The 14928-nt window shown below is 34.9% G+C and overlaps 1 protein-coding gene across 4 annotated transcripts in view; it reads right to left on the bottom strand.

Annotated features, from left to right (window-relative positions):
• Nucleotides 1–13561, bottom strand: part of MAP9 (microtubule associated protein 9) — a 31215-nt gene extending 17654 nt beyond the window's left edge. For 2 of the 4 annotated variants that reach the window (XM_023227979.2, XM_023228001.2), the window contains exons 1-5: nucleotides 13362–13561; nucleotides 12335–12477; nucleotides 11497–11581; nucleotides 9665–9985; nucleotides 5989–6215 (exon numbers count right to left, since the gene is read on the bottom strand). In XM_023227979.2, the coding sequence (XP_023083747.1) occupies nucleotides 5989–6215; nucleotides 9665–9985; nucleotides 11497–11581; nucleotides 12335–12409 (708 nt within the window). In that variant the 5' untranslated portion in view covers nucleotides 12410–12477; nucleotides 13362–13561. Of the gene's footprint in view, nucleotides 1–5988; nucleotides 6216–9664; nucleotides 9986–11496; nucleotides 11582–12334; nucleotides 12478–12964; nucleotides 13079–13361 lie in introns of those variants that run through there. The other 2 variants (XM_023227995.2, XM_023227987.2) reach the window with 2 other exon arrangements.
• Nucleotides 13562–14928: the final 1367 nt, after the last annotated feature.

The following is a 14928-nucleotide window of genomic DNA, read 5'->3' as shown; positions in this document are numbered from 1 at the left end:
CATTTCTTATAAATATTTAAGGCCAAGATTTGATTTTGATAGCTCTTCCTATAATTATCCTTTGAAGGAAAGCATAAAGACAGGTAAATACTTTAGTTCCAAGCAAATATTACTAGTTATCCAAATGAAAACATTTAATAAAATCAAGTAAGCAGCTACTTCCAAATATTTTAGATAGGAAAAGCACATAGACTGCATGCACTTGAGTTTTCCTCAAAATTCTGAAAATTATATTTGAAATGCAATGATTCTATTTGTGTATCTAAGGTAAACATTTCTTCATAGAATCATCTAGCCTAACGGTGATGATACTATAATGTAAGAAGTTCCACTTTGTTGTACAAATCCTTTAATTTTCTTTCCCAGCAATATTTTATGGGTACAAAGGAAATTATATGTCAAAAGCAATGAAGAGAAAACATTTGAGAAAGAAGTGCCGAGACACTGGAGTCTACCCTGAAAGACAAAGTTTCACCTGAGGAGATCTGCAAATTAGTAGCTTTTTGCCAGAAGGCATTCTCTAATCTATGCAGCTCAAGTAATAGAAGGCTACAGCCTTGGTGGAATGACTTGAGGGGACAGAGGATAGAGTCTAGGACCACGAGATCAGCCAATAAGAATGTGGAAAATAGTAGAGGACAGTGACCACAAAATCTGCATATGAAATTCACCAAAAACCTTTACCACCTCTATTTGTGGCATAAGGGAGACCTCAGAGGATCCTGTAAAAGCATAGAAGCTAGAAACTGAAAAGAATTAAGCAGAAATTTCAGCTGATATCCATTGCAGGAGAAACAGGATTGGGAATTTGTGTCCAGTCATGATATCTGCTTGTTAGAAAATGTGTTTGGAGGGACATAAAAGAATCAAGAATCTCTACAAAATATCATTCACAACACCCAGTATTCAATCAAAAGTCACTAGATAAAGAAACAGAAAAGGGTGGCACTTATTTAAAACAACAAACAAACAAAAAAAAAGAGAATGGTCAATAGGAAGCAACCCAGAGATGACTCACATTTTACAGTTAGCGGACAGGACTTTAAAATAGCTATTATAAATATGTTCAAGCACTTCGGGGAAAATATGTGCATGATGGCTGAAAAGATGGGGGATTTTTTCAGAGATATAAAAAATAGAAAAAATACCAATGGAAAATCTAAAGTTGACCACCACAGTAAGTGAAACAAAACATTCATCTGGAGAACACTTATACTTTGCAACTACAAATGGAACTTTCACAACATACACTCATGCTGGGCCATTAAAACAAAACAAAACAATTTAATACAATTTGAAATCATAAAAGATACATTCTCTGGACCGCAATCAGTAAACCTGAAGACTGAGTAATACAAGTTATTAAATCTGAAAAACAAAGAGGAAAAAAAATTAAGAAATATAAACAGAATCTCAGAGATCAGTGAGATGTAGTAAAAATTTCAATGCATGTGTAACTACAGTACCAAAAGGAGAGGGAGAAAAATAGGGTGGGAAAAAATAATCTTCCCATTTCACAGACAGTATCAACTTATAGGTTTGGAAAGCTCAACAAACGTCAGGCAGAATAAACATAAAGAAAGCTAGACCTAGGCACCATATAATCAAATTGCTGTAATTAAAAGATGAAAACCACGATCTTGAGTAAAATTTCTGAAAGAATTCAGATGAAATCAACACATTATATAGAGAGGACAATGAAATAAATGCTCACAAGAGAGGCCAATAAAAATGGAAACCTATAAAGAGCTGGAGGTAGAAGGAGGCAACTATTAGACAAGAAGGATATAATCACATCACCCACCCTTCGAAAACGAAGATGAGACAAATACTTTTAGAAAAGCAAAGACTGAGAAAAATCCATCACTAGTAAACCTGTATTACAAGAAATGTAAAATAAGTTTGTAAGACTAACAGGGCACAAAACGGTAATCTGAATCTACAGGAAGAAATGAAGATCCCTAGAAATTGTATATATTTATAGATATACATTATCTATATTTATAGATATATGTTATCTATAAATATATTATGTAGATATATATCTACATAATATATGAGAATATATTACCTATATATAGATATTATCTACAAATATGTATTATCTATAATATATTTAGCAATAGAATGTTATCTATAATATATACAATATATAATACCATAGATACATAATATATATTCTAGCCTTCTTTATTTAAAAGTCTAATAGAAAAAACTTAAAAGGCTCTTTAAAGAAAAGTTATAACTTTATTGTGGGGATTATATGATATGTAGATATATATGACAATAGCACAATGGATGCAGGAGTATATGGAACTATATTTTTATATCAAATGTGAAACAATACCGTATCAATTCTAAATAGACTGTGATAATGTTTAGATGTATTCTTTAATCCACTGATCAACTCTGAAAAATATAATGCAAACAGATATAGATAAAAGGTCAATAATAATAAAACTAAAAAACTAAAAAACTCATGATTATCTCCTCAAAAAAAGGTAAGAAAAGAGTAACAGAGAAACAACAATAAAAATAATAATTTTTAAAAAAGATAAATAGAAAATAAAGAGAAACAAATTGCTCCTAAATCCAACCATATCAGTATTTACATGAAAAGTAAATTGACAAAACATTCATAAATGGACTAAACACTACATTAAAAGGTACAGATTGCCAGACTTAATAAAAAAGTGACACCAGGTGTGTGATGTTCCCCTTCCTGTGTCCAAGTGTTCTCATTGTTCAGTTCCCACCTATGAGTAAGAATATGTGGTATTTGGTTTTCTGTTCTTGCGATAGTTTAGTAACAAACCTGCACCTTGTGCACATGTACCCTAGAACTTAAAATATAATAATAAAAAAAAAAGTGACACGAAACCCTTATTGTAAGAGATTCACTTAAATGAAAGAATTAGTTTGAAAGAAAAAAGATAGAAAAAATATACCATGGAAACACTTGTCATAAGAAAGTTGAAGTATTAGACAAAACAATCTACAAGCTAAGGAAAGGAATATTAACAGAGGTAGAGACATTTCATAATGCTCAAAACATAATAATAATAAATATGTATGCGCCTGATAACAAAGTTATAAAATACTAACAGAACTAAAGAGAAGTATAAACAAACCCACAAACATAACTGGATATTTTAATACCCCTAAGTTGGTAACTGGTAAACAAATTAGATGAAAAATCAGTAAGGCTAAAGAAGATCTGAATGATACTACCAACCATATTGACCAAACTTCAATTATACAACATTATATTCAGCACCTGGGGAACACATCTACTTTGCAAATGCAAATGAGACTTTCACAAGATACACTAAGGTTGGGCCATTTAGAAATAATAATAATAATTATTAAAAATTTGAAATCATGTAAGATACATTATCTGGACCATAACAAAATTAACTTATAATTAACAGCAAAAGTATATGTAGAGAAGAACCAAGTATTTGAAAATAAAATAAATCACCACAAAACAACCAACTGGTCAAAAAAGAGATCACAATGATCACTATATATTATATGTATCGAAAAATCACTATGTACCCCATGTACAATTATTATTTTTCAAGTAAAAAAATGAATTTCTAAAACAGGATATCACAAGGGAAGTTAGAATATATATTTAAAGAAATGATAATAAAAATAAAAGGCATCAAAAAATCGGGGCCACTAAAGCAGTACAAAGAAGAAAGTTTACATCTTTCAACAGGTTTAGCAGAAAACATGAAAATCTTAAAAATGAGTGAGAAAATTTTCAAATCTAAAGATAAGCAAATTAAACCAAAAGAAATAATACTAAAAATTAATGAAACTGGAAACAAACAATAGAGAAAATTATTAGGTTGGTGCAAAATGATTGCGGTTTTTGTCATTGAAAGTAATGGCCAAAACTGCAATTACTTTTGCACCAACATATAACAAGGCCAAAGTGGTTCTTAAAAAAGTTTAATGAAACTAAGCAATGCCTATCAAGATTTAGCAGGAAAGACAGAAAACACAAATTATATATGTTAGAAATAAAAAATGAAATGTCATGATAATCCTATAGTCAACAAAAGAATGAGGGACTATCATGAACAACTATGTTTATAAACTCAACATATCAGATGAAATGGACAAACTTCTTGATAGACACAATTACAAACTAGTAAAACAGAAAACTGAGTACTGAAATATCTATTTAAAAAATCAAATGTAATGACAAAGATGTCTCCACACAGAAAATTCCAGGCCCAGATAATTGTACTGGTGAATCCTCTCATCAGTACAATTAAGAAAAAAAAAAAAATACCAAACCTTTATAAAATAAAGGAAGAAAAGACACTCCCCAACTCATTTGATACCCAAGCCTGATGGTAACATTATAAGAAAAAAATTACCGACCAATAGCCTTCATAAATATACATGCAAACATCTTAACACAATTTTAACAAATCAAATTCCACAATAAAATATTCCACCATGACTAACCAGAGTTTATCCCAGGAATGCTAGGTTTAACATATGAACATTAATGCAACAAAATTCATGTTCATCTAGAACCTCAAAATACGACTTTCTTAGGAAATAAGGTGTTTACAGGTTTTAAATAGTTAAGATGAGGACACACTCAATTAGGGTGGGCCCTAAATCCAATGCCTGGTATACTTTTTTTAAGAGAAAGAAGAGTCACAGACACGCAGAGAAAACACAGGGAAGAAGGCCACGTGGGATGAAGGCAGGGATGGGAATGATGCAGCTACAAGCCAAGGAATGCTAATGGACTGCTGCCAACCACCAGAAAGAAGCTGGAAGAGGCAAGGAAGGATTCTTCCATGATGCCTTCAGAGGAATATGGCCCTGCAAACACCTTGATTTCGGACTTCTGGCCTCCAGAACTGAGAGAATACATTTCTGTTGTTTTAAGTCTGTGGCAATTTGTTACAGCAGCTACAAGAAACTAGCACAATATTCAACTGACCAGATAATTTTCTTAAATATAAAGTAATTGCTTGGGTTTCTTCTTCTGGTTTTCAGAACAAATTAAGAAACAGCATGGTGGTGTCAGTTAGGCATATATCAAATTGTCAGTTTTACTGGTAAAGTTCAACTGCAGAACAAGATTTGAATCGATAGCCTATTGTGCTTCCTAATACTTTCAGTCTGAATTGGGGGGTCCCCCATTTAGTCATAGCACAAAGGAGCTCCTCTACGCGCCTTCTGCCTCACCTCCCAGGGAGCAGATCCTTACACACCAACACTGCAGACGAGCGATGAGAAAAAGAAAGAAGCTTGGCCAGGTGGCATGCAGTTCCCTAATCTGCCCAAGCAAATTATGGGGAAGAAATGTTCTTCCTGTACTTTTCCCTTCTGAAATGCTCAGAAGGGAAAATTTGCTTCTCATAATGAAATACAAAGAGAAAAACGAAGTGTTCTCCCTCAATAACAATGCATAGCAAACTTCCTGATAGAAACCTGAAAGCACATTTAATGCTATTGGAACATGACCAAAAGAACGCGGAACAGTGCCATGAACATTCAACACACATTTGTTGAGTGAATAAAATCAAATAAATAAAATGACACTGACTATATTGTTCTTAGCCATAAATTCCATAATTCAAAGATACATAAATTTAAAAAATTATTAAAGATAAACACTATTATATAGATTCAGAAAAGCAACATTTTTTGACATTTTACTTTCTCTAAAACTGGATAAACTCTACAATCAGTGGTGTGTTATAGTTTAATTGTATGCATTTCCTTCTTCCTTAGGGGTGTGTAAAATAATGCTACATTTTACAATTGGTGCAGTTTTGATTCGGTGGAATACAGTATATTTTTAAAAATTATTTCCTTATCAGTTGCAGAAGAAAATATGTAAAACACACACACATACACACAAATTCATTCCCTCCTTCTCTTTTTCATAATCAGATAAAAAAGCATACATTCAAGAACACAATGCAACAGTTTAGTGGTAGTGCTAACCTCAGGATCAAGGTTTTCACAGAATGCTTTTTTCTCAGCTTCTACTTGTGTGCCATTCGGTATTGGAGGGGAAGAAGGTGCAGAATGTAACTCCAATTCTTCACTGAGGGCAGTTTCTTTATCTTCTAGTCCATTTTTCTCTTCTCTGTGACTATTCTTTTTTAATATACTCCTTGGCCGAGGTGATGGTTTAAAGTGATCATCTGTGTCAACGCTGTTGTTTTCTGCTGAAAAATAAAATGCTTAAAGTGTGTGTACAAAAAAATGACCATGGCTTTATCTATCTCTCTGGGTGCTACCATACTTCCCTCCTATGCCCATGCCCCTTCGCTCTCTGTCCTGAAGAGTCCAGATGAAGCCCACAACTCTTCTCTATACAGAGCTCTAATAAGGCACAAATAAATAATAGTGAATAATCGGGCTGAATGCAGTGGCCCACGCCTGTAATCCCAGCACTTTGGGAGGCCGAGGTGGGTGGATCACGAGGTCGGGAGTTTGAGACCAGCCTGGCTAATATGGTGAAACCCTGTCTCTACTAAAAATACAAAAAATTAGCTGGGCATGGTAACTCATGCCTGTAATCCCAGATACTCAGGAGGCTGAGGCAGGAGAATTGCTTGAACCCAGGAGTCTGAGGTTGCAGTGAGCCGAGATCTAGATCACACCATTGCACTCCAGTCTAGGCAACAACAGCAAAACTCCATCTCAAAAACAAAAAACAAAAACAAACAAAAAAAAAACAAAGTAAAAAAAATAGTTGTCATCCTGAAAGTAACCACTATACTTTAGTTTCACAAGAAGTTAACTCTTCAACATTATGAACTCCTATAGTATTCAAAAAAAAAATGTTAAAAATAAAAAACAAAACAAAATCTTGCCCCAGTTTCTACCACTATAAAATGAAGAGGTTCATCCATCAAACCTTTAAGTACCAAGCCCTGTGCACATTACTAAACCTCATAATCAACAAAGCAGCAATGGACCTGTCCAGGGACTTTACAGGTTGATTTTTCTAAACAAAATTACAAGACAAAGGTAAGTGCTATTATAAGGATCAAGATAATGATGTTGGCACCCAAGGAAGGGATAGGAGCACTAACTCTCACTAGAGGAAGGAATCTTTTATGAGTTAATTGTTCTGAGTCCATAAAACTTCTTTAGCAGTTATTAAAATTTCACTATTTCCATTACTTCTAAGTTTAAAACAAGAATCTAATGCTGATATGCCTCTAGCATTTGAAATATAATGGGAAGACTTTCCATGTATATATTTTTTGCCTGAATTTTACCTGCTATACATATTTATGTTTCTATTGTTCTACAAATGCATTTCTCTAAACTTCAAAACTGGTCTAATTAACATCTTCCTCCCATTTACCTACAAACGGGCTTATGAATGCTGCCAGAAGATTCCACAACCATACCAAGTTGGTATTATTATAAATATTTCCTTGACAATTTTAGCTACATCCTAAACTCCAGCCAAATGTTCAACCCCAAATCCAAGGGTCCTAGATTTCTCCTTCTATTATCCCCTAAATCCAAAGTATCAATATACCCTATCAATTCTACTTGCCAAATATCTCATTTATTCCACTTTCTACATCCCTACTGTAGGGTCCTTATCCACTCTTTCCTAGATTACTGCTTCCATGATATTTACAAAATGCAAATCAGATCACATCACTCCTCTCTACAAAATTCTTCAATGGCTCCCCATGATCCAATCCTACACAATAAAAGCTTAACTGCCTTTGAACAACATGAAAGGGATTTTATGGTTTTGTCCTTCACTGCCTAATCTACAGCCATTTTGTCATCTGTGTTTCTGAAATGCCGGGCTAACAGTTGTCATGAACACATGCCACAATCCCTCCTACTACCATACCTTTACCTAAGCTGATGCCCCTGCCTAGAATATCCACTTCTTGCTTCTCCTGACAAATGCTTCCATGTCTTTTGAACCTCAGTTTAAGCAGAGTATTATAAAATGCCCAAAAGAAGGTAATGAGCCAATTTTTTGTATTATTGTGGTAAGAACACAACATGAGGTCTACTTTCTTAATATATTAAGTGCAAAAGACAGTACTGTTAACTATAGGCACAATGTTGTACAGCAGATCTCTAGGACTTACGCATCCCACGTGACTGATACTTTATACCTGCTGAGTATGTTTATAAACAAATGCTAAATAATAAAGTGAATAATCAGAACATTTATAGAGTGCTAAATTTATGCCAATACTGTTCTAAGCACTTCAAATATGTGAACTCATTTAATTGCCTCAAACTCCTAGAGGTAGGCAACTATTGTCCCATTTTTAAAGATGAATAAAATGAGAACAAAGAGGTCTCATGCCCAAAGTCACAAACTCTGGCAGGCTTTAGGTCTCAGATTAAAGGAGAAGCATCCTGACTCCAAAGTTCATGATTTCAGTCATGTTAGTGTTAAAAACATATCCTGCAAAAAATACTTTCATTTTATAGAGCAACTGTCACTTCCGTAGTGATTATGAAGACTGGTTATTATACTTTTTACAAAAGACAAGCAAGGACAGAGAAAGCCTTCAAGCTCTAATAGTTTCATAAAGCATACTTGCTCCTCAGCAATATCTCACCACATTAAAAATATTGAGTTCCACACCTGTATTAAAAAAAAAAAAGTCAAAGAATTTAGAGCATAAACTCATGAACCACATTCCCTCTTTCAAAGATAAATCATTCATATATTAATTTATTCATTTAAATACTTAATATATTCTATATGCCAGATATTATTTTAGGAACACTAGCCTCAATTTTTACAAGAACCTGAGAATGACAACTTTAATTAATATATTTTCTACAAAAATATCACTTCCAGAAGTACTGTCCAGTTCCCAAAAAGAAAAAAAATGCCTATACTTTAAGAAAAGTGCTTTTTTTGGTAATCAATGTATACAATTGCCTATTTAGGTAATTTTTATATTACACATACTGAATGTAACATTGCATATGTAAGTAGAGCATTTAGGATGCCACCTTGTGGTTAAAATACAGTATCTCCTTATTCATTTTAACGTACCAGAGTATGTGAGAGGGCTTGTTTCATTCTATCTTTGTTCCTTTATGCTTAAAGCTCAGTATAATTGTGGGGAGAACTACTGTAACCCCACATCACACTGGGAACTTTCCTTTGGAAAACTGAATCTTAGTAGATTTTCATAGGCAATACAGGGACCAAATGGAGATTCTCTTAATGAGCGCCTAGAAGCTTCAAAAAACAACAGCAGCAATAACATAACTCATCCTTCAAATACACAAATGTCAAGAAAATTTTCTGGCACAATGTTGGTATGGCAAAGATTGTTTTAAGGATTAGTCCCACTATTGTTGTAACTCTAATCTTTGGAGTGTGAGAGGGATTAGACAGCATTCCATTCCAGTTCCATGCCTACAAACAAAACTGAAGCTCACAGGTCTAGGTGTCTGGAGATCCACAGCTATGGATGCTATGGATGACTAAAGGTGCTTTGGCCTTTTATCAGGCAACAGCCTAGATGCAAGACAAAATACGACAGGTCTGTAAAGTCTGTTTTTCTTAAATATATACTAGCTACTATATAAAAAAATTTGGGACTGATTATCTTAAAATAAACTTCCAAGAAATGCAATTACAATAATCCTAACAAATTACCTGAAGATGTGCTTTTAATTGAAAGAATTCTGGGTTTAGGTTTCATTTTTATTTTGTCTTTTTCAAATTCCTTGTCCTTATTTTGAGATTCAGAGAAGGATTTTACAACGACGTCTTCACACCCATCAGGTGCCATTTCGTCATCATTTTTGATGGCACACACTGGCTCATCTTTGGTTATGTTACCATTTGATTTCTTGGTTTTCAAAAAAGATAGTTTTGAAGGATTCTTTTCTTCATCATCTGATATATGAAAGTCATTCATTTTTTTATTAACTGAATTTTCATCTGCTGAAGTGTCAGAAAAATCACCTAAGGAAACTGAAAAATGGAAGAGAAAAAATGTTTTCCACAGTATTTTTAAAAATTGTCAAGGTTACGTTAACTTAATCAAAAAGTTTACCTTAAAAGCTACAAACAAAATTCTAACAATGAATATGCACAAATGTATTTTATGAATAGACTTACAGCTCTAAAAAGACAGCTAACTCAGTCATGTTTCATTAACATTTATGGAATAAAAATTCCAATTACATTAATTTATTCAAAACGTATTTTGTGTGTGTCTTTAGGGTACCAAACAACCAAATACTGTTTGCTCTGGAAAAAGCCATCCAAAGGTCCCTAACAATCAGCCATGTAACATTTAAATTAGGTTATGGACTATAAAACTTTTATTTGAAAATTACCTCCTCATATAAAATTAAGCATGGAAGAATTTAATTAGTAATTACTAATTATATTTTTTTTCCATAAAAATTTTGGAACTACAATTCCATCCACACCAGAATACTGGATTTACTAAGAATCATAGGGAATGCTAAGTTAACTATACAGCAGTGATTTAACTGTGGTTATTATTGGTTTTACAGAAATCATTAACAACTATTCACCAAATTTTAAAGAATAAAACACCAGGCTGGGCGCAGTGGCTCATGCCTATAATCCCAGCACTTTGGGAGGTCTAGGCGGGCGGATCACAAGGTCAGGAGTTCAAGACCAGCCTGGCCAATGTGGTGAAACCCCATCTCTACTAAAAATATAAAAATACAAAAATGAGCTAGGTGTGGTAGCGGGCGCCTGGAGTCCCAGCTACTCAGGAGGCTGAGGGAGGAGAATTGCTTGAACCTGGGAGGTGGAGGTTGCAGTGAGCCGAGATTGTGCCACTGCACTCCAGCTTGGGCGACTGAGTGAGACTCCATCTCAAAAAAAAAAAAAAAAAAAAAGAATAAAACACCAAGTTTAGAATTCTGTATGCTTAATGCTTACACCTGAAACTAAAATATTAATATTTTTGCATAGCTAAGAGAAACCAAATTATAATAGTACTGATATATGAAACATGAAGAGTCTGTAGTTTTTAAATTTACTCCTTATCACAGCCCCCCCAAAATCTGATTTATAGCAAGCATTATAAAAGTACTTCTAATGTGCACCAAAGTTTAGTTCTGTGGGACCTAGTTACTACCTAGCTGTAGCATCTCCTAGGATTGATCTTAAAGATGAACCTGTTTTCTCCAATGTGGTTTACCACTGGCAGCCATCCTTTTACTGCAAATCTGCCATCAATTAATTTATATTTTCATATACACATTCAGAAAACAAAACAAATAAAGCAACAACAACAACAAAAAAACAAAACTCATACAACTTCTTGAAAATTAACAGTGGCTTTCTACCAATTAAAAAGTTGAAAGTCTAAAACTAGTGAATGCATAGGTATTATTTTAACATACGTGATTTAGGGGATGGGTGGTTGGGGGGCTGGCTAAATACAAAACTAAGGAAGCAAAAAGAAGAAAAGTGGTTCACTTTTCCATACTGTCACATACCAATCTCATCACTGTCAAAGTCATCTGAGTATTCAGAACTCCTTTGTCGGGCTGAGCGAGCTGTAATTGCTCTTATTAGCTCATCCTGAAATGAGATACTGAAATCAATTTCCATCCAAACATGGAGGTATCATATTTACAAGCAATTCTTTAAACAAACAATGCTTGATTAACAACTGCTTTCAGACTTAGGTTTCATTCATCTAACAAATATTTCCTGCAAGCTCACTTTATGTGAGGTACCCACTTTATGCCTCATACTCAATGCAGAGCATCACAGACAAGAGCCCTTCCTCATGCAGCTTGCAGTTAAACTAGAGGAGACACACATTATCAAATAAATTAATTGCGGGTTATAATTAGAGCTGGAGATTAACAAACAAGAAGGGGCTCAATTTAGATTATAATTTATTAAAAACTGGTATTTTGAAAGAAGTTGGTATTTTTAAGAGCTCTTGTCTCGGCATATTTCAGAGATGGATGCAATCAATATTGCAAACTTAGAGGCTGAGTTCAAGATTGTAGTGACTAAACAGAAAAAAACGTAAACATTATGTTACAACAGACAAAAAAGGTTTTATATAAAAATGGCAATTTAAGGTTGCAATTCCACTTTTAACTTAGTAGGAAACTAGTATTGAGGCTACTTCGGCAGTCTTAAAACCATATAGGGGAGTTTGTAATACTGAATGGAGTCCAAACATGATCATGTGCAAAACCTTAAAAGAAATATAAGATTTACCCCTGCTTTATATAGGACTGTTCCTAGAATCACCAATTTCAACCCATCTAATATAGTGCTTACACTGTGAAATTATTCCAAATAAAAATACTTTACCTGGAAAGTAGTTCTTTTGGTAACTTTTGGACTCTTTGTATATGCCAAAGTGGTGCTAAAAACTTCATCAGACATAGCGAATTTTTTTCTCGTTACCTTTATAAAATAGCTAATTATTAAAATAATTCAACTTCTGATGGTGGCTGAAATATACAAAAAACAAATCAGACTTTGCATATTTGAGAATTTATTTTACTACATTTGATTCTATTCTCCCCGCAAAGGTCAAAGAAAAGTATCTCATATGAACATTGGGCTACATCTTCACTTAAAAATGTAAAAGGAGTTCTTGTAAAGAAATAGCAAATTATCACAAGCTTATTTTAAAAAATTCAAATGGAAGATATCCTAAAATAAAAATTCAAATGGAAGATATCCCAAAATAGTTTTGCAACTACTTAAAAACTGCAAATAAATGATTACAATAAGACAAAATGATGCCAATTAAAATAGAACACCTTCTTTTTCACCTCTCTTCTAAAGTATAATATTGCCTTCAAAATAACTCATGTGTTATTTAAAAGGCCATCAAAAGGATCGTCGGCGTAAAAATTATGAGCACCACCATAAAAAAAAGTATCTATATATTTGCATATGGCGCTATTCAAAGAAAAAGATCTTAATGCTAACCCGCAAACAGCCAGTGATATGGATTGCAAGCCACTTTTTCCTCTCACAAAAGTGTTAAAGACAGCCAGGTAAACACAACGACGAAGCTTTCGCAATGAGTCGCATTAAAATCGCGGTTTCCGGGCTCGGAGCAGAGGCCTGGCAAGGCCGCCCATAGCGGTGCGCGCCCCGGGTTCCGTTCCCTAACAAGCCAGGTGACGTCCGGGTGCTTGCCGCTCCTCACCGCGCCGTACGCTGAGCACCAGCGAATACCAGGCCCGTGCACGCCCAAGCACGGTCTCTGTTCAGATCCCCCATGGCCCCCAGGTCCCGCTTTCTGTTCCCAGCCCCGGACGCCCGTGGCCAGTTCCCCGCGACCCTGAGAACCAAAAGCCAACCTCGGGTAGGACCTCCTCACCTTAGCCTGGGCCTGGCTGCGCCAGCAGAGCCGGTCCTGGACCGAGCGAGGAGGAGGGGCTAATAACAGAGACGGAGGGCGGTTGCTAGGAAACAGCGTCTCCGGGAGGAAGTGACTTCCCTAACGCCGGGTCTCTCGGGTACCCAACACCTCTCTTCGGCCTAACGTGTCGCTGGGGCAACCACCTAGAAGAAGGAAGTGACATCACATTCCTGGGTCTTGGGAGAGGGGTTCGTTATTGGCCGCTTGTGTGCATGTGTTGTTGCCTTGGAGACAGGACCCACCCAACTCCCACCCAGATAGCCTTACTCTTGCCAATAGAGTAAGAGCCCTTATCTGCACATGTTGCAGATAAAGCACATTTGTCGTTTTGCCAGTTAAGACGTGAAGTTCTCTGAATCCAAGTACAGTGTCAGTGGGTGGGACAGAATAGTACGGTAGTGACATTTGCAGAACACTGCTTCTGACTGCATGTTTGAATCCTGGTGACCCTTTCCTACACACGTGATTGTCCCAAGTTAAAGTCTTTATGACCCGGTTTCTTCTTCTGGGGAAAAACAAAAGTGTACTAATAATAGACAACTGAAGGCTGCTGTAATATTGAATGAAATAATGCAAGCGGAACACTTGGAAGAGTGCCTGAAATTGTATTCGGTATTAAATATGCTGCTCTTCATGCAACTAAGCTGCAAAGGGCCTGGAGAGAAGTCAACTCTTGTGGACACAAATGAAAGCCCATTTGACATCTTACTTTAACATAAAATTCCCCCACTTTGTATACTTAGTGAGTAATCTTATTCGAATCAAACCAGACAAGCAAAATGATCCACTAGGCTAAAAGACCATGTGCTACTAAAGCAAACAAAATCAACATCATTTAATTAGCATAGGAAATTCTTAAAGCAAATAAAAACCAAAAACATTTATTGGATGTCTTTAAAATAACATGAATTTTTACTGTTTTTAATTTGTAAAAAGCTTAATCCTGGTTGAATTGTCTGAGTGAATTAATTGACTAGTAATTAAACTCATACCTGGTATTTTTTCCACATCTGTAAAATATGTTAATATTTAACTAATTCAATTTTGTATAAACAAACCACATTGAGATATAAATTTAATAAATCAATGTATTGAAAAACTAAATGTACATAACAAGAAATACGAAATTCAGTAAAATACAATGCTGCATTAGTCAGGGTTCTCTAGAGGGACAGAACTAATAGGAATATATAATAGGATATATATATATATCCACTCATCTCTATCCATTTATGATGCTGAAAATGTACACCACCTCTACACATACATACCCAAAATAGAAAATGCTCCCTATTTTCTATTAACCCATGGAACTACTGTTGAACTTTTCCAGGTCCCTCTTATGCTCCTGGAACCTCCTTTCCACTGTAAAACATTCTCTCACTTTTTCTTCTATAATCACATCCTTATCTTAGCTAAGCAAAACTGTTTTCTGAATAAACTACCTCCCTGAGGGCTTTTCAAATAGAGACTGCTGTAGGAGAAGGAAGATTTCTAAGTTGTCCTAGGTCCTCACATACTCAGT

This window comes from Piliocolobus tephrosceles, chromosome 3 (assembly GCF_002776525.5).
Source record: "Piliocolobus tephrosceles isolate RC106 chromosome 3, ASM277652v3, whole genome shotgun sequence".
Taxonomy (NCBI): domain Eukaryota; kingdom Metazoa; phylum Chordata; class Mammalia; order Primates; family Cercopithecidae; genus Piliocolobus; species Piliocolobus tephrosceles.
Note: the sequence above shows the minus strand (reverse complement) of the source record. Positions and strands in the feature narration are given on the sequence as shown.